At 38.6% G+C, this 20,569-nt stretch overlaps 1 protein-coding gene and 1 long non-coding RNA gene across 2 annotated transcripts in view; one reads left to right on the top strand and one right to left on the bottom strand.

Annotated features, from left to right (window-relative positions):
* rft1 (RFT1 homolog) overlaps positions 1-12,467 on the bottom strand; it is a 51,034-nt gene extending 38,567 nt beyond the window's left edge. The window contains exon 1 of the mRNA XM_039771839.1: positions 12,375-12,467. Within this exon, the coding sequence (XP_039627773.1) occupies positions 12,375-12,437 (63 nt within the window). The 5' untranslated portion in view covers positions 12,438-12,467. The remainder of the gene's footprint in view (positions 1-12,374) is intronic.
* Positions 12,468-12,742: 275 nt separating this feature from the next.
* LOC120540781 lies at positions 12,743-13,520 on the top strand. Its single transcript, XR_005635862.1, has 2 exons — positions 12,743-13,175; positions 13,263-13,520. It is a non-coding gene; the product is annotated as an uncharacterized LOC120540781 (long non-coding RNA).
* Positions 13,521-20,569: the final 7,049 nt, after the last annotated feature.

Below are 20,569 nucleotides of genomic sequence, written 5' to 3'. Positions count from 1 at the left end.
TTCATATGACTGCATAACTAGAATTTCATTCCTTTTCTGAAATTTTAATTGAAAGATCTCTTCCCCATTGCTTCATGACTTTTTTTTATATACTCTGAAGATGCTGTGTCTTCATCCAAGCTAGCTAATATCATTTAAGGTATAGATATACTGGAGGTGAAAGAGGAGGGACGTTTGTGGTTGCTTTGTACAAACTTTGTAAAAGTTACATAGAAGAAGTGGAACATTCCATTTTTGATTACATTCGTTCTAAAGGTGCAAATGCATTACTAGTATAGAGATCTATAAGTGCCACAATCCCCAATGACTTCCATAGGTTGAATATTGCATTACTTATAGAAGGCCAAAATATTGTGATTGCAATATACAGGTGCAAAAGACAGGGGCTTCGCTGCTAACAATAACGCCGCTGAGGTAAAAACGTTTTATAAAATTTTATAGGACAGCAATCTGTGCCTGCAGCTTTCTCACTTTGCAATGAGATTTTATGCAAATTTGAATTTCGTAGGTCCTTGGGGGGTTTATGAAGCTTTTCCACATAGAGGGTACTAATCTGTAGTATTGGTATTATATTGGCTTTAACCTCACTTTCTTCACACTCTGAAGGATACCAGGAAATTTAGTACTCCTTAAATGTGTCAATTATTTCTTTGAGCTCTCTACTTTACTCCATTTCCCATTGTATTGTTGATTTCTATAATTAGACTGTTTATTTATTTATGGTAAAATCTTATTAACCTTTTCTTCTTAGTCATAGTATTGATGACATTGTTTAAAGCTGAATATTTATTTTTTCTTTTGTAGTCAAAATATTACATTTCAATTGTAGCACCCACCTTTTCCTATAGAATTCCTCATTTGGCAATCTGTCATTTTCCTGATTTGTTACAGAAAACAATGTAATCAATTCTGATGCTTTTCAAATCTGTAGTTTATTGTAAATGTCATTTATGATACAATCTGTTCTCTTAAATCTGCCTTCACTCTTTCCCAGAGTTTTCCTGCCGAAATCCCTTTTAAACCTTGGTGTCTAAGAAAATATCAATTTGTATGAAGATGTATTTTTTAAGTACCGATCAGTTAGCATTAATGGATTAAGTTACCAGTTGTGAGGTGGGTTTGTGGGGTATAATGATTTGAGCCCCAAAAGAATAGGAGCATAGGCAGAGATTACAACAGTTCTGTGCTTGCCAGATTTAACAAATGTAGTAAGTTAAGGTTATGAGTGCTGTCACACATGTGCGCTATGGAACTGTGTTGAAGGTTCTCTGCAAGTATCAAACCAGGGGACAGGTTAGGGTGAGACACATGTATTAACCTCTCATCCTCTTCCAGTCCTAGAATGGAGAAGAAATCTGAAGAACAGTGACATCACTGACATAAGAGATGAAATGCCCGTAAGTCGCTGTTCAATTTTGGATCCACCTCTAGCAAAACCACATCGGCCTACAGGAGCAACAGATCCTTAAGTCAGTAGAAAATGGAATTTATTGTTTTCCTTTTGATTTCTTTTTATATAGCCTATCTGATATTAAATGTGGTGATCCCAGACACCACAACCCTTCCTGTTTGTATTGTTCCAGTATTTTACGGTGCCAATACTGGGAGCCAAAGCAAGTAACTTAAGCATAAAATCTCCATCATCTATATCTGATAAGTATAAATTAGCAAAAAACTAATTTAGATTTACACCAGTTCCTTACTACCATGATGTATCACCCTTTGGTATCAGACATTACACCTGTCACCAAAAAATGGAATTGTTTTGTGAATGAAAATTGTCGTGACTCTGGTTTTCTTATCATGGTTAGAATCTAAAATCTGACCAACTCTGTTTCTTTTCAGCAAAAATTAATCCCAACTTTTAAAGTGGGTCTCTTGTAAAAATGTTGTTTCTGTTCTTAAGGATATAAAGTTGTGAGAGTACTTGTACGGTCTTAAGATTCTTCCTTTAAATTCTACCAGTTCTGCCTTCTACGAAACATTTTCTGATATTACATGAAATACAGTGAAATTATAAATTAATGTGTCATTGCCGACCCTTGAAATCCATAAAATAACCAACGCATTGTGGAATAAAAAACAAAAAAAAATATTAATAACTTGCTCTCTTTCCTAAATTGCCTGCAGCAAGTTCTATAGCATGCTGCATATGAATACCTGGGAATTTCCCCATCCACTACCTAAAAACACTACGTCTTTCTACCAATAGATGGGGAAAGAAGTCCTGCTTTGAATTTGAAACAAATGTCTGAGCTGAACATTTGTTTAATTCTATGTAAAAAACAAGCAAGAAACTGACACTATTTGAGTATGAGGAAAAGTCACTGAATCCAGAAATACCCTGTAATAATCCAGCTACAATTTTATTAAGTATGCTGTGTCATTGAAATATATTGCAAGGGGCAAGGTTCAATATTATATCATATACTGAAGCTTAATGGTTTCTTCATTAATAAATAAGAAAAGATGACTGCTTATACTTCAAACTTATAGTTTTCCTTGAATTTGACAGTGAAGAAGACAGATAACAGCTGTGGGTTTAGAGAAGCAGTGGATGTATAGATAATTGGGAATATATATACATTATTGCATTTTTTTAATTAACTACACAATATAATTAACGTGTTTTCCTTAATTTTATACTCCATGAGCTGACTGCTAACTAGTAGAGTTAATTATTGTGTTCTCAATAGTGATGAGCCTATCCCACTGAATTCAGTTTGTCTCAAATATGTTGATGTCACATATCAGGTTGTGATTTTGCTCTCTAGAGACAGCTCAGTTACAAAGGAAACATGCTTTCACACAATCAAATCAGAGAAATGCTGGATCAACTGCGATTACTCACAAGTCTCATATTTCACAGTAATGATAACCTTTATAGATGACCGATTACAAAATGCAACTGGCTTAACCCGTCTGAGATGCTTGTCTCATGTAACACCACCCCTCTGCATTATGACAGCTCTGTACACCAGTGGTTCTTAAACTGTGCACTATGGTGTCCCTTTATCAAGAGATAACACAATGAAACACTGGAAGCAACACAGTCAATACCAATTGATGTTGTGTTTTTAAATCTTTAAATATTTCATCAGTGTGCATGTCATGCTGATGTCTTTCTTTGATTTTTTCCTAAATTGCTTCAATTCAAATGCCCATCATGTTGCAACTGTGAAATTTTATTTAAAAAATTATTTTTTTTTTAAATATGAAACAACCCCTACTACCAGCACAACATCATTGATTATGCAAATGTAGTCAAGTGCAAACCAAAGTAGAGAGCCAGCTGTGAATTGCTGCCTCTCTCCTTTGGTTCACACTTGACTGCATTTGCATATTATTTAACCTTGATAAATCCTATCCTGCTGCTTTTATTGTCATTATTGAACATTGCTGTTATTGTACATTTGTTGCCAGATTTTAATTTCAGTCTGTCTTTATCAAACAACTATGAAAAAAATGAAATGAAAATATCAATGAAAATATTTCACACTTACAATCACTCACATTGTTTCACTGCATACATACTAATCTGTAAACTGTTGGCACTCCAGTTATTTCGGTGAGGTAAAAAACTGCTATAAACTCATTTGTTGTTCACAAGCCTTGGAATACAAAGTACACAGCCAGCATGAATTTGATGTGGGGAAGGGAGAACATGCAAACTGGCACACAGTGGTTAGAGTGATCAAGCCACGAGTGAAGAGCATTGCACCGGTAGGTGGCACACTCACAATGTTTTCACAGACACGGCAGACCTGACAATGAATGCAAATGACAGGATAAATGCTGGACTTTGTTTGTGAAAAAGGAACAACTCATTCAATGTGGCACTTGAATGTAAATGATGCACCTTTTAGGAGAAGAGAATATGATTGGAGTATAGCTATATTGAAATGGAGGTGCATGCTCTGAATTACATACACAATCACGCACGTATGATTTAAAGGCAGATACATACAAACAAAGAAAACTGACGGTTTATTCTTTTATTTGCATACACTGTTACATCTGACATATCCGTGAAAACATTACAAGTGAGCTGCATTCACTCACAGATTATTCCGACCACAATGTCACATCTCGTGTGTTCTCCCCATGTAGAAATGATGACATCATGTGTTTCAAGTAAGAGCAGACATACCGGTTTAGCAGGGGATCAGCATTGTATAATCAGGGGCTGTCTGACCCAACATTGGCTGTTACAGTTGTGTAATGTTACACTGGCCTTGTAAAGCATCATGGGTTGCGGAGGAAAAAAAAAAAAGTTCACCCAAGATGACTACATGGTGAATTTTTTGGGAAAAAACAAGGTAACTAGCAAACCCAGCAAATTTGCTGTGAAAGATACTTTTGCAAATTTCACTGATCAACACCAATTCTCAATAAGTGCTTCTTGGTGCTTACAAAAGACTCCATCTCATGTCACTTTCAATAAAATAAAGTAGGTACTCAGTACAACCAGGAGTCACCAACGTAACACCCGACTGCGGCAGATAAAGTGTTATTTCCGGAGTGGTGGGACTGGACCATGTGTCTGCCTGGTGTGTTGCCAACCGGGATCCTGAGCTGTTTCGTCGTATGGTGGGTGCAGCAACGCACAGTACCAGTGCATGTTCCCCAACTTGACTTGACTTGACAGTTTTTGAGACTGTGTCCACAAAAGTAAAGAAACTAGGTACTTGTATATGATGGTGGTAAACAGTAACAGTATTTTGTGTTTTTTTTTTTGGGGTTTAGCTATACAATGTTTAGAACTTCTGATCTGTACTTTGCTCTCTGACAACCATTTCTCCTATAGCCTTCCCAAAATGGATACATTAACATAAGCAAACACTTGGCTTCATAGGGTATTTTTCTTCTGCTTTTACTTGATTTATTTTTAATTGTTGCCCTATGGCAACTGTGAATCTCCCTCTTTTGGCATTTCTAAAGTTCAAAATGTTTTTTCTGACCTCCCACTCTGTAAGGGGTATGGCATATTTATACATAAGTATGTTGTCTTTTTGTGCTAAATATCTTACCATTTCTTTAAACATTTCATCCATCCATCATCCAACCCACTACATCCTAACTATAGGGTCACGGGGGTCTGCTGGAGCCAATGCCAGCCAACACAGGGCACAAGGCAGAAAACAAACCCCGGGCAGGGTGCACACACCCACACACCAAGCATACACTAGGGACAATTTAGAATCCCCAATGCACCTAACCTGCATGTCTTTGTCTGTGAGAGGAAACCAGAGTACCTGGGGGAAACCGACGCAGACACGGGGACAACATGCAAACTCCACGCAGGGAGGACCCGGGAAGCGAACCCGGGTCTCCTAACTGCAAGGCAGCAGCGGTACTTACTGCGTCACCGTGCCACCCTAAACATTCCATATACATATGAATAAAGTAGATTTGGAAAGTATTCACACCCCTTCTCCTTCTACACCCTTTATTGTGTTGTATATTTAATTATAAATGTAAAAATTCACACTGCATATCAGGGCAAAAAACAAGTCATGAAGCCCAAGGAACTTTTTGTAGACCTCTGCAATAAAATTGGGGTGAGGCATCAGGGCAAAGTGATAAAACTATTTCTATAACTTTAAGTGTTCCCAGGAACACAGTGTCCTCAATAGTTGTTAAAGAAGAAGTCTGGAACCACCAGGAGTGTTCCTAGAGTTGACTGTCCAGCGAAACTGAGCAACTGGGCAGGAAGGTGACCAAGAACACAATGATCTCTCCAACAGAGTTTCAAATGTCCTCTGCTGAGATGGGAGAACCTGCCAAAATGATCATCTCAGCAGCACTGCATCAATTACGCACATATGACAGCCCGCTTGGAGTTTGCCAAACAGCATTTGAAGGACTCTGAGAACATGAGGAAAATTATTCTGTAGGCTGATGAGACAAAAACTGAACTCTTTGGGCAGAACTTCAAACACTATGTCTGGTAAAGACAAAGCACAGCACTGCCCATCACCTGCCTAATACCATCCAAAAAGTGATGTATGGTGCTGGCAGCATCAAGCTACGGGTGTGCTTCTCAGTGTCTGGGTCAGTGGTCAGAATAAAGGGAAGGATTCATGCAGAAAAATACAGTGCCATACAGCACAGGCCAAAAGTTTGGATACACCTCCTCATTCAATGTGTTTTCATGACCATTTACATTGTGTGGCCCCCGGCCAGGGCTGGAGCCCGGCCGGGACGCCCAGGAGGACGTGAGGAGGGCTTGTGCCTCCTCCAGACCGCGAGGGGGCGTCCGTCCTGGTTTTGTTGGGAGCCACGGGTTGAGGGCATGGAAGCCCTACCCTGTAGGGGCCCGTGGTTACCGCCAGGCGGCGCCGATGCCGGTTGATCCCATGCAGTCGCCGGCGGAGCTGGAGCCCGGGGGGCGCTTGGAGGACGAGAGGAGGGCTTGTGCCTCCTCCAGACCGCGAGGGGGCGTCCGTCCTGGTTCTGTTGGGGACCACGGGTACAGGGCATGGAAGCCCAGCCCTGTAGGGGCCGTGGTCACCGCCAGGCGGCGCTCCGATGCCGGTTTATCCCGTACGGTCCGCGGCTGGGGCTGGAGCCCGGCCGGGACGCCTTGGAGGACCGGAGGAGGGCGAGTGCCTCCTCCAGACAGAGTGGGGGCGTCCGTCCTGGTTAGGCAGGGGACCTCGGGTACAGGGCATGGAAGCCCAGCCCTGCAGGGACCCGTGGCCACCGCCAGGCGGCGCCCCAGTGCCTAATTATCCCGGGAGCCCGACACTTCCGCCACACCAGGAAGTGCCGGGGGGAAGACTTTGTGTGGCACCCGGAGAGCTGCCAGGAAGACAGCCGACACTTCCGCCACGCTTGGGCGTGGCTAAGGGCGGAACACCTGGGGCTCATCCGGGAGCCTTATTTAAGGGGCCGCCTCCCTCCAGTCGGTGGTGGAAGTCGGGAGGAAGGAGACGGAACTGGAGAGTGAGGACGGGAGGCGGCCAGGAAGGCACAAGAGACTGTGGGCCTGGACTTGGGGAAATCGGTGCAAGAAGGCACTGGGGTTGTGAGTGCACGTGTTGGTAACTTTGTAAATAAACAGTGTGTGGTTTAAAATATGCTGTCCGTCTGTCTGTGCCGGGGCCAGCGTTCACAATTGGTAGATTCTCACTGAAGGCATCAAAACTATGAATGAACACATAATGTGGAGTTATGTACTTAACAAAAAAAGGTGAAATAACTGAAAACATGTTTTATATTCTAGTTTCTTCAAAATAGCCACCCTTTGCTCTGATTACTGCTTTGCACACTCTTGGCATTCTCTCGATGAGATTCAACAGGTAGTCACCTGAAATGGTTTTCACTTCACAGATGTGCCTTATAGGGGCCATTTAGTGGAAATTTCTTGCTTTATCAATGGGGTTGGGACCAGCAGTTGTGTTGTGCAGAAGTCAGGTTAGTTGGACGATCATTTATTTTTCAACAGGACAATGACCCCAAACACACCTACAGGCTGTGTAAGGGCTATTTGACCAAGAAGGAGAGTGATGGAGTTCTGTAAATGGTCATGAAAATAAAGAAACCACATTGAATGAGGAGGTGTGTCCAAACTTTTGGCCTGTACTGTACATGTGCTCATGGGAGGCAGCCAACAGGCTCAAATGGATGTAATTACATGCCGGACCAGGGGATAGCAGTATTCACTGACCCTTTCTCCGTTTCTTCTGCAGACTGGCCAAAGGAAATCCCATGAGTCTAAGGATGTCACTTCCTCCAGCCCTCCTATGTAAACGCTATTTTTACTCAGTTCACTTCTATTGGGGACTCCAGTCGGTAAAGATCTGTTTTGTTTTTTTGATCATTTATTGCTATTTCAAGTATATGGGGAGGCTACCCTAAACCTTTTTCTGTTTCTTTTTGTCTTCGCTCCACAAAACACAGGACCTTTTAAAAATCTGCTTCAGAGTGCAAGTGAACTCAGACTGCAGCGATGGTTCACCTTGCAGCATGACAATAACCTGAAGTATACAACCAAGATTGTGCCGAGGTGACTTTGGGACAAGTCTGTGATTATCCTTGAGTGGCCCAGAGAAACCCCATATTTAAACACCATAGAATATCTAAGGAGAGACTTGAAGATGGCAGTTTACAAGATGCTTCCAAACACATTTCAACAACAACATTTATTTATATAGCACATTTTCATACATACAGTAGCTCAAAGTGCTTTACATATTAAAGAATAGAAAAATGAAAGACACAATTATAAAACAAAATACATCAACATTAATTAACATCGAATAAGAGTAAGGTTCAATGGCCAGGGGGGACAGAAAAAACAAAAAAACTCCAGACGGCTGGAGAAAAAATAAAATCTGTAGGGATTCCAGACCATGAGACCGCCCAGTCCCCTCTGGGCATTCTACCTAACATAAATGAAACAGTCCTCTTTGGATTTAGGGTTCTCATGGAAGGGCTTGATGATGATGATGATTAACAGAGCTTGAAAAAAACTGCCAGCAAGAATGGGATAAACTGCCCAAAGTGTGCAAAGCATGAAGAGACTCACCCAAGAAGACTCAAAGCCAGAACTGCTGCCAAAGACTATTAAGGGTCTGAATACTTACAAGAATGACAGATTTCAGTTTTTGATATTTAATAAATTTACAAACCTTTCTGAAAACATGTTTTCACATTATTATTATGGGTTATTGATTGTAGACTGATAAGCAAAAATGGCCCACTAATCTATTTAAAATTAAATCTACAACAGAATAGAGTGTGCTGAAAGTGAGGTGGTCTGAATACTTCCTGAAATCCACTGTACATACTGCAATACGGGTGCTAAGTTGAGGGCTGGTTCCAGCCTTATGTTCAGTGCTGCCAAGATAGGCTTCCTGCCCCTCAGAGATGCTGGATTGGAATATGCAGAATGGAAAATTGACAGTTGAATGCATATAAAAATTTGTTTAGGCTGTGATACGTTCCAGCACACCTTAACCTGTTATTTCTCATTTTATATTTGAGTATGCCAATTACAGTAAGGTTTCAATATAAAATATATTTTCTGTGTGTTAAATTGATATTCTTTTTTATTTACAATCACATTGCTTTTTGGCAACTTCAAGGCTCAACAGAGGAGAAAAGAATGGGAAGTTAAACTAAGGCTAAATTTGACACATTATAACAGGATTTGAATACAGACATGAGTTTTATGACCAGATATATGGACTATTTACTGTTTGAGTACAGATCCACATTCTAAGGAAAACTCATTAAAAACTTTAAAAGACTTTGTTGGACAATTATCATATCAGAAGATCTTGATCATACATTGCTGTCCTCTCTTGTTAAATGAATGTTTGGTTGGAGAGATCTGTTAATATTTGAAACTAAAGATGTCTGACATAAAGGCTTTAGAATCTGTGTTTCCTTCCTAGTGTGTATATAAACAGAGGTAACTCGAGTTTCTGTATTATACCTTACCTGAACAAGGGCCTGTATTTTGGTAAACGGAGCGACAGTAGAGCTACCCTTTGTGGACTCTCAGTTAATAAAACTTGTATAAAGATACTGGGAGTTAACATTTACAGAACAGGAAGTGCTGAAGGAAACTGGGAAGAAAAATAAAAATGACAGAATGTAGATTGAATTTGTGGAAAGGAATGAAATTGACTTGCATAGGTAAGACACTGGTGGTAAAATTAGACATACATGCACAGATCTGGGGACAGTGTTTCCTCTGCCTCATTATTTAGGGGATAAGGTATAATCAATGGGGTTTTGATTCGTATGGGGATGTAAGTATGAGAGGATAAGGAGATTTCACATGGAAAGAAGTGTGGAAAATGGATGTAGGGAGGGATATAATAGATATTCAATTAAAGATGGAAAGTGTATTTTGCGCATCTCTGTGTAAGGTCTTGCATTCAGAATTGACACATAAATTTCAATATTTTGTACAATTATGGTTCACATTAGTAATGAGGATGCCGACAATGTGGACAAATGTGACACGAAAAGCCAAAAAAAGACAATGAGGTTTACGAAAATAAAATACAAGGACTTTACAAATGTGACTTTGTGCTGCTAACACAAAAAAATGATATAAGGCTGTCAGGAAAACAATGGGGGGCCAGGTCTGACAAGGAAGTGTGAAGTGGGGCTTTGGAGAGTGGTACAGACAAAAGGTCTGGAAAATAATTGAAAAGATCCAAACTGGATGATGATATGAGGTAGATTATGTGTTAGGGAGTGGATGTACTGACAGAGTTTGACACACACAAGCACATGTCCAAGAATAAACTGTGACCAGATGGAGACTGGTAGACTTGTGTTTTGGGAGTGCTGGTGGACACAACAAGTATGGGAAAATGTAAAACAAATAATAATACTTGTAACCAAGTCAATTTATATATCATATGAGTGAATTCTGAAAGGGATTAAATAGAAATGGAAGAAGCGCAAGGGAGGCCTTCTTGATATGGCTTATAATTAGCAAACCAAAGTATATATGGGATGCCAGATGTATTATGATAAGAAGCTGTGTAAACAGAGATGAGTAATAGGTGAAAAAGAACATGGAAAACGAGCTGGAAAAGAAAATAAGATATTGAAAGATGGGGTTTGCAGCTGCTCAGGACAGATGGAAGGGCTTGTTTTCGAATGATTTAATACAAATACGATTTAAAGCTAATAAAAGATTTAATAGGAATTAAAATTAAGTCAAAAAGGAATTCTTGTTTTAATATATTAGGGTGATGACAGTTTCAGGGAAGAGAGGGCAAAGAAAAGTGACTGGTTTTGTTAAATTTGCTACATAGTAAATTGACATTGATGTTTATTGTAGTTTCTACTGTGTAAATAAATATATTTTACAAAAGAAAACGCCTGAAGAAGGGCCTAAGCTGCCACGAAAGCTGGCATATTGTAATCTACTCAGTTAGCCTAAAAAAAGTGTTATTTTGCTTCACTTCTCATTGCATCCCTAAATGTGTTAACACAAGTGCCGTGCAGAATGTGTTCACAATTAAACTTCAGATTATATTAAGTTCTCATTTTAGTACATTTGTATTGGTTAACCTGAAGAAAACAGAAGAGCATTGTTCTCCATGCTTATACTTGAGAAGTCCCAATGAAGTTATAGTGTTTATCATTAATTACACCAGTCGGCATCAAAACTGTCACGTCAAAAAACTTGGTGTACTTTATAGCTTTAAGTGTGCTGAATCCATTTCTGAAACTGGAGTTTCTCAACACAAACTGTTTCTGCAAGATACTGCACAACTGCCATTTTTAAAAATAAGTTGCATTTGTTTTATGGCATAAGTATTTTTCAAGCTCAGTATATTATTTGAAGTATATTTTGAGCTGAAAATTGAAATATTCCTCATTGTTAATGTTAGCTGATGTGGAAACAACGCAGAATCTAGACATTTGTTGCTCTCTTATTCCTTCTAAACAGCCAAGAACTTACATTTAGAAGGTTAGAAAAATATTTTTTTAATGTCAAGAAAAGAAAAAGTTACCGTAGTTAAATGGTTTTTACATAATTATGTAAGGTTGGGCTGATTCATCCATTGTCTTGACTAGGGTACTGGTAAGCAAACGGTAAAAGAATACAAAAGTTTCTATTATTGTGACAACAAAAGTTACCGGTTTTACAAATTTTTCAAGTTTAGTGAGTCTATGTTAGAATGTTGGTCATTCCACCGTGAAACACCTACAGAGGATTGAAAGAGGAAAAAAAACTACTAAGTCTCTACTTTTAGTAAGCAGTAATTTTATTTAAAAAATATATATATATGTACAAGACAAGTTATATATTTTTAAGTCTAAATACTTAATCTTAAAAATACATCTTTTTATCTAAAAGATTTTATTTTCTCCATTTTAAAATTTCCCATCTCTCAAAAACTACATATGATTGAACAATTCTGTTGCCAGATTTGGATTCAGCACCTTCAACCCTATAATGAATACCTCATTTTTTTGACAGGATTAAAAAAAACAACACAGGTCTGCAATTATTACGTTCCTCTAATTACTAAGCTCGTTATTGCATAACACAATCGATCCTATTGTTGCAAAATGGCAATAATAAAATGTCGCTTCAATTGTACGCTTTTTTTTTTACAATTCATTAACTTGGTAAATGTAACTAATATTACAGTTAACAACCCATTATATAATGAACAAATAGAAACCAGAAAAAAATCTCATTCACAAGCAAAAGAGATAAAAAAAAAAGTAAGTGACGCAAATTAAAAGTATTGACTACATAATCGTAAGAGGTAATCGCACACACGGGCAGTCTGCGGGCGACTCGGGCAGCGCAAACCGAACAAGTGACGTCATCAGAAGGCGCCCGCGTGTAGTCCTTGTCTCGCATTCCCGTCGGGTACACTCACCTGTAGCAGTACGTTATAAGACGCTAGCCTAGCGGTGTTGTTCAGAACATCCTTGGAGGTCATAGTGAAAGAAAATGCACGCCGGCAAGTAAAATTTCGATAGCAAAAAATTCAGCTGCCGTTGTTCATCGTAGAGCTTTTGCCATCTCTTCCGCGTCCAGCCTCATTTTCCGGTTACTGTTTACGTCACTAGTCAAAGGTCAATTTAACACTTTCCTTTCTTCTTAAAATAGAATTCGTAATCAGTATTGCTACATTCACTGAATATTTTACTGACTGTTCAGCAGGTCGAGTGATGTAAGGATGGCCATGGTTTCTGTATCGAGGCGGAACAAATAAATTAACAAATCTTAGTCCCTGTGCAGTAAAGAGTTACGTGGAAATCGTAGTGAGTTTAACAAATGCTCGGCGACTATTCTCATTAGATGTTTATAGTCTGGAATGGCCACTTGGCGTGTCGATGTGGTTTAAACGGACATAGGATTGGTGGATAGTGGGGAAAAAAAAATCACAGGATTACTTTGCCACATCCAAGCGTTGTACAGAAGGGTCTCTTCTGTCACTCACCAGTATTGAAACATTAGGTTTGTTTACTCCCGTAAAGAACGAAGTGGTGTAAAAATCAGATCCACGTTGGCAATATTAACAGCAGGCGATACACTTTGATTTGATCGAAACAGAAAAGGGATCATTAGCACAAATGCCACGTTTATAAAGCGTATTGAGTAAAAATGTGTTATTCTGTTTTATGGCTGGATGCACAATGGTGTCTCAGAGGCTATCTTTCATAATGGCAGAAGGGTAAGTAGGGTACATGATAGATGTGTGGACAAACATGTTTTAAACAATTTGAAAACTGTTTTAACTGCATAGCATTTACTATTGTAGGTATAGAGCTGAACAATTTAACATCCGTGGCAGAGCGACGGGCACTGAGCAGTCTCCTGTCAATAATGGAGAATGGAGAATCCACTGAACAAGATCATCACCAGACAGAGAATCAGCTTTAGCGACAGACCGTCCTGCTCCACTGACAGACTGAGGAGATCGTTCCTCCCTCACACTATGCGACTCTTCAATTCCAACCTGGGGGAGGTTGGGGGCTCAGGGGGTTGGGAAATAAAACGCTAACATTATTTAAAGTTATTGGCTGTCTGTTATGCCTTCATTGTTATAACTCTTTTATTTAATATTGTTCTTTATCAGTATGCTGCTGCTGGAGTATGTGAATTTCCCCTTGGGATTTATAAAGTATATCTATCTATCTATCTATCTACTGGTATACATTCTATAAACGATGGCTGGGAAGTCCTGCTCCTAGAGACTTCACTGAGGGTCAGTTTAATATCAAGCTTGTTGTTAACTAAACTTCTCAGAATCAGTTTGCTCACTCTAGATCTGTAAAATTATAAGAGGATGCAGTAACCTTTTGTGCCTGAATCGTTTGAAGTTCTACTTCAAGAACTGTGATTTTTTTTTTCTTTTCATTATGACAATTAAATTAACCATAAATCAAAAATCAGCTCAGTTAGTGCATCTTGAATATGAGAGAAAACAGGACAAATCACAGAAAGAAAATGCAAGTGAGAATATGTAAATGGCACAAAGAGGAATGTTGATACCAGATTGACCTCTACCAGCTCTGGATGGGATGATTTCAATTCTATCGATCCAGATCACAATATGTTAAAATATAAGGTAAGCTCAAACTGATCAACTTGCAGATAATGACAACATGCAGTACACACCGTTACTGCCTCTGGGTAAAGTTGGACCAAGGAGTAAAAACAAGGCTTCCCTCCTAAGTGAATTTTTAATAACTGGGTCAGCAACTAACAATTGCAGATTGTCGTGGTGAAAATAACTGAGTACACAGCCACAGACAGGCTTTCCTGTGCTAGTCTGATAACCAGTCTGGATTGGTTTCCATTTTGCATCAGGTGTAGTTGCTTGATATAAGCTCCAGCTTACTAACATATCCACACATATATAAACAGTAAATTTCAAATTTCCTATCAAGATTAAAGACATGTCTTAGTAAGCCCAGAGAAAGCTAGGATTGCACCATTAAGCCCTCCTTTGAGTTCCACCACGTTTGCTAAGCAGAGCCTTTGTAAATGATTAAAGATACAGCACAAATACCTTGACTTAACCCATGGTGAAGGATAGGGCCTATGTCAGTTTAAAGGCACAAATTCTTCTTTGAAATGTGGTTAATTTTTAAATATTATGCCTTTTCGTTCAGCAGATTATACCATGAATATAAGCAAGATTACTGTTTTAGGAGCTGTCACTGTTTAAGAGGAATTGGGCTTTTGGCATGTCCTAAGAATTGGACTGAACACCTCCACTGTACAGCTTATGTAAGTATTTTTGATGGTTACCTGAATTCACTCACTTGCAGTTCTGAGACAGGGTCATCCAAAAAGATGACAGGCAAGGAAATTGCCATATACGTAAATGTCTAATACATAGCATGCAGCAACACTCTCACAGATTTGAGTAATCACTGTGTATCAAAAGATATATCTGTTAACATCTGCATTTCTGAATTCAAATGTGTTTTGTCCCTCTGATACCTAAGCATGAACATTAAAGACTTGTCTGGTGTTGAGGAAAACTGCACAGAGTAGTAAAGTGACACCACTTAATCTTTAGTGATGTGTCTTGCTTCTGTTTTGGACAGAGTGATAATAGTAGAGACCATCATAGTTTGCTACCACATGGCCTTTGGATGAATCTATCTGTTTCAGGAAACATTTGAATCCAATGTTACGTATACCTGCTTCTTCTTTCTGAGACTCTATGAAGCGCCTTGAGCATGGGAAAGGTGCTATATAAATAAAATGTTTTATTATTATTATTAAAGCTTCAAAATGCATAATAAGATTGGAAATGGCCTGACATGACAGTAAGCTGGCAAGAAGATTTACAACAAACGCATTCATAACACCAGATATGACGAGAAAAAAAATCAATAAGCCAGAAAAATTAAAATAGTCACAAGACAAAATGCACTCTACAGCAATTAATGAACCTCTCCTTGGACCGTAGCCTCAGCCTCCATGTGAACCCTGAAGGCAGTCATTGTGGCCCTGCCTCTTGAGTTTAAACCTGCAGAATTCAAGGAACATAAGAAAGGACTGTAAATCCACAATATATTAATACTAAATTGTAAATAAACATGACAATGCTATCAAAAATTACAAAATAATCAATATCAGAAAGAATAATTTAAAAATAACAATACTACACAAAATAAATATAAGCCATCAAACAAACTCTGGCTGTAATATGACAACAAATTCCAGAATCCCACATGACCATTTGGCATAAAGAAGAGCTTGGTCAAGAGACGACAGAGACATTAGAGACAGAAAGAAACTCCACTCCATTCGAGAAACTCTTATGCATCTCAATGCCAAAGACGCGATATACGCATCTTCCTAATTGCTGAATCTAAAAGCTGTACAATGAAACAACTCCTCTAACACTGATGCTACTTCTTTCTTTACGTAAGTTATCACTTAAACCTTTTTGACTTTGAAACATGGTGTTTTTTATTATGGCTTTACATTCAGACTTTGCTGTTATTTACTATTCTTTAATATTGTCTATCTTTTATTTCATTTTTTTTGTTACTCTGTTCTTAATAAATACTGCTTTGCTGATTTCTATACTTTCTTTGCTCATCTTGAGTGATTGCAGTAATTAAATAGACACAGGGTATCTGGTTTTATTTTAACAACAGTCATGTCTGTATTAAAAAGTTGTCTGGATATTTCTTTGGAAGAGCAGGAGAAGATGATTTAGGGCTCTGTAGCTTTGGGGTCTAGTCACAAGCGGTGCTGTTTAAAAGTGAATGGCCGCGTTTACTCTAAAGTGATTAAACTCGGAGCTAAATGCCCATTTCCTGGAGTTGAACAACATGTCTAAAAATAAAATCAAACTTGTCATCCCTGGAGTTTGGTAGGAACTTCTAATATCCGTAAAATACCAATTGAGATGCACATTACAAGTCTCACAACACCTATCTCGTAAGATGTCTTGCAATGCTCTGATTCTGTAATCATCTTCACAGTTACAATTAAGCATTTAACTGGGAGCAAACACATTGAGCAACGCCAGGAAAGGGTTAATTTAACTCTGGATTTAATCCCTTCAGAGTAAAGATGATGATTTATTGTTAAACAGGACAGCATGTGATGAGACACCAAAGCCACGGAGTCCTAAATTATCTTCTCCTGCTGTTGCAATAAAACAGCAAGACAATTTTCTTTAGGTTCCCATTAATATAAGCATGTCTGGCTTCGAAAAAAAATCAAACTTGTCATCACTGGAGCTTCATAGGCACTTCTCATATCCATTAAAACAATTGAGATGCTCGTTTCAAGTCTCACAACACCTAACTCTCAAAACATCTTTCAATGCTCTGCTTCTGTAATAACATTCACAGTTTAAAATTTAGCATTTAATTGAGGGCAGACACATTGGACAACACCAGGAAAGTTTTCATGTATCTCTAGGTTTAATCCCTTTTGAGGAAATGCAACCATTAACTGGTTATGAAGTAATTTCAGGTTTGCATCATGACTAAAATTATGAGATGATCCACAACATGGATTATGGGTAACAGCTGCAGGATAGTAACAAGTGGGATAAACAACAGCCTGTGATTTAAGATCACATCCATATTTTGAGGTAATACAAAAGATCCCCTCCAGTTAGGATGAAGACTGTCTCTCCTGACAAATTCAGGCCTTTCCCAGAGATGAACCAAATTGTTCACAAAGGCTGTTCTTTTATTTGCATGCCAGGTTTATAGCCAGTGGTGAAGGGGATATAATCTGCTATAAATCACGTCCCCTCTATATAATCTTGGTAAGGCACCAGATATAATTCAATTCTGACATTTTGTCTTTTTTTGGTGCATAGAGAGATGAAGTTCCCCTTTAATACCTCAAATTATTGTAAATAAAAATCATTAGTGCCAACATGCAGCAATAAGGTAGATACTTCGTCATGGGCCAGAGGATCCAATTTAGCTTGAATGTCGGATACCTTCACCCCTAGAAGGCATTTAATATTAACTGCTGGTTTTACATAGTTTGGAATTTTAACATTCTGCAGTATGGAATCACCAATTAAGAGCATTTTATTCTTGGGTCTGAATTGGTGACATGGGTACCAAGGAACTAAATTTTGGCTTCTTAGACCCCCATCTCACAATTACCCACTCTCCCTGCAGCTGAATTGGTGCTGCTGGTTTTGGCCTCATACTGACTACAGTCGACCTGGAAAGAGACTGAAGCCAAATCAGAAGTAGCCGAATTATTTAAACACATCGAGAAATATAAAAATAAAATTAGGCAATACTAATTAACATAGAATAAAAGTAAGATCCGATGGCCAGGGAGGACAGAAAAAAAAAACTCCAGATGGCTGGAAAAAAAAAATCTGCAGGGGTTCCAAGGCCACGAGACCACCCAGCCCCCTCTAGGCATTCTACCTAACATAAATGACCTCAATCAGTCCTCATGGTATTCAGGGTTCACATGGAAGAATCTGATGATGATGGTCATGTGGACCTCTGGCCTTCAATCCATCAATGTAGGGACAGCACGGTGCATTGATCGGGTGGTGGTGGCTCAGATTGCCACCACAGGAAACCAGAAAAAGAACAGCAGAGAAAGTAGGGGTTAGTATGGATTGCGGAGCCACCAAGAATAATAATGATAATTAAATGTATATACAGAATATCAGGATTGAACTAAAATGAAGCTAGGAGAAAGCCATGTTAGAATAATGAGTTTTTACCAGTTTTTTTTAAGATGCTCCACTGTATTAGCCTGCTGCCTTTCTTTTGGTAAACTATTCCAGATTTTAGGTGCATAACAGCAGAAGGCCGCCTCACCACTTCTTTTAAGTTCAGCTCTTGGAATTATAAGATAACACTCATTTGAAGATCTAAGGTTACGATTTGGAATTTAAGGTGAAAGGCATAATGAAATATATGATGGAGCGAGATTATTTAAAGCTTTGTAAACCATAAGCAGTATTTTAAAGTCAATTCTAAATGACACAGGTAACCAATGTAGTGACCTCAGAATTGGTGTGATGTGCTCAGATTTTCTTTTCCTAGTTACGATTCTAGCAGCTTCATTCTGCACAAGTTGCAATCGATTGATGTCTTTTTGGATAGTCCTGAGAGGAGTGCCTTACAGTAATCTAGCTGACTGAAAATAAAAGCGTGAATTAATTTCTCAGCATCTTGCAAAGTTATAAGATCTAACTTTGCTATATTTATTAAGTGAAAAAAAATGGTGTCCTAGTAATCTGATTAATATGTGATTTAAAATTTAGGACAGAGTCAATAATCACCCCTAAATTCTTTACCTCCATCTTGACTTTTACTCCTAATGGATCAAGTTTATTTCTAATACCCTCATTATATCCATTTTAGCCAAGCACTAAAATTTCTTGTGATGGATTGCCATATTTGGTTTGTATTTTCCTGCTCTAAGCCCATTGCTGCTAGAAAACACTGCAATATCTTGAAAATCTGAAATGGAAAAAGAAGGTCCAAAAAATGGATGGATGGGTGAGAAGCAAATTAAAATAAATAAAAACGTATAAACAGTTAGGAAAATAAAATAAATAAAAACGTATAAACACTCCAAGGCCACCAGAGGGCGCCAGGTCTGCTCGTGGTTGATTGCTGAAGTTCTCAGATTAGCTGATCTCCATTCACTCTCCTGAGTGTTAAACGGTCTTCGCAACGTTTCAGTCGGATGTGTAATCAGAAAAGGAGTATCTCGTCCAGAACGGAGAATTTAAACAGTTTGTCATACAAATCAGAGGAGTGAATACGAAGAAACTGGGAGGATTTGATTCCGTGTCATTTGTCGATCAAGTAGTGATGTCTGATTTATTTAGTGAGATAAGATTTATGAACTGATTATATTAAAAAGAGCAAAATTTTCAACAAAATACTGCAGAGTTAATGGAGATTAATAATACCATTAATAATACAATTTTACCATTAAAGTGAAAGATGTTCTGTATTATAGAGTGCCTTTTTGTGCTGACAATGCAACCTACAGTTACTAATGGAAAATCACGCCGTACTTTCTCAGGCAGGTGTGATTCTCTCAGGGTCAAACAGTAAGGCCGACATTGAAGCTGAACCCGCGTTCTAGCGGCAGAGCAATAAAGTGATAGCAAGTGGAGTTTGAGTGAAGAAGGAACATAATGTTGGCTTATAAACCTCTGTAAAGAAAACCAAAGTGAACATTCAGATAATCCCATCTGAGTGTCACTGTATATCTGAGCAGGAGTCACTTCACTTCACTCAGGGCTTCAGCTCAGGACTCCACTTTCTACTCCATCACACTGGACATCGAGTCAGAACCTGCAGTCAGTGATTATACAGCACGTGGTGGTCATCCACATCTGCACTGACATCTAAAATAATATTTATATCTAAATCTAAACATATTTATACAAATAGTTTAAGAAAACAGAAACTCAATATGCAAATAAAAACGTCCAACACGGGATATGTGTAAATGCTGCCCTCTTGTGGTCACATATGGAATTAAAATAAAAAACCTTTCTTACATTTTTTAATTCTTCTTCCAGTCTTTTTAAACTTTAAAGCTGAATTGAACCCTTGGCACATCTAATTTCAGACCAGTGGTGGCCTCTGCTGTTTGCATTTCCATGTGTTGATTTTCTCTTAGAGAGATTTACTAGGTTTTATCTTGAAGAGGTTTGACTGCCTTGTGAGGAGGGCACCATAGTGGTACGGGACATGAGAAGGGACTGTCATGAGGCGTGCAGAGATCGGTGGTGACACACATGGCAATGAGAGGTTATTGTCATACACCAGTCTGAACAGACAGTGACCACTAGTCGGCGGTAGATCTATTTTGTTCTCTACAGCACCACCGACGAGTCCATGTTCTTTTAGTTATTTTTAGGTAAGCAAGAACATAGCACGAAGATATAGGTATTATTAAGGGATTTCGTTATAATGTACTGATTTTTTATTAACTTGGGGTTCCATTTAGTATGTAATTCCAGCAGGTTATAATAGAGGACTTGCTGCATATTCATTTAATTTCTAAGTATATCACAATTGCCTCCAAGTATCTGCCCATTATGAGCATTTTCTACAATTCAAAACAGTGTAG

This window comes from Polypterus senegalus, chromosome 12 (assembly GCF_016835505.1).
Source record: "Polypterus senegalus isolate Bchr_013 chromosome 12, ASM1683550v1, whole genome shotgun sequence".
NCBI classification, from domain to species: domain Eukaryota; kingdom Metazoa; phylum Chordata; class Cladistia; order Polypteriformes; family Polypteridae; genus Polypterus; species Polypterus senegalus.
This window is presented reverse-complemented; position numbering and strand designations above follow the sequence as displayed.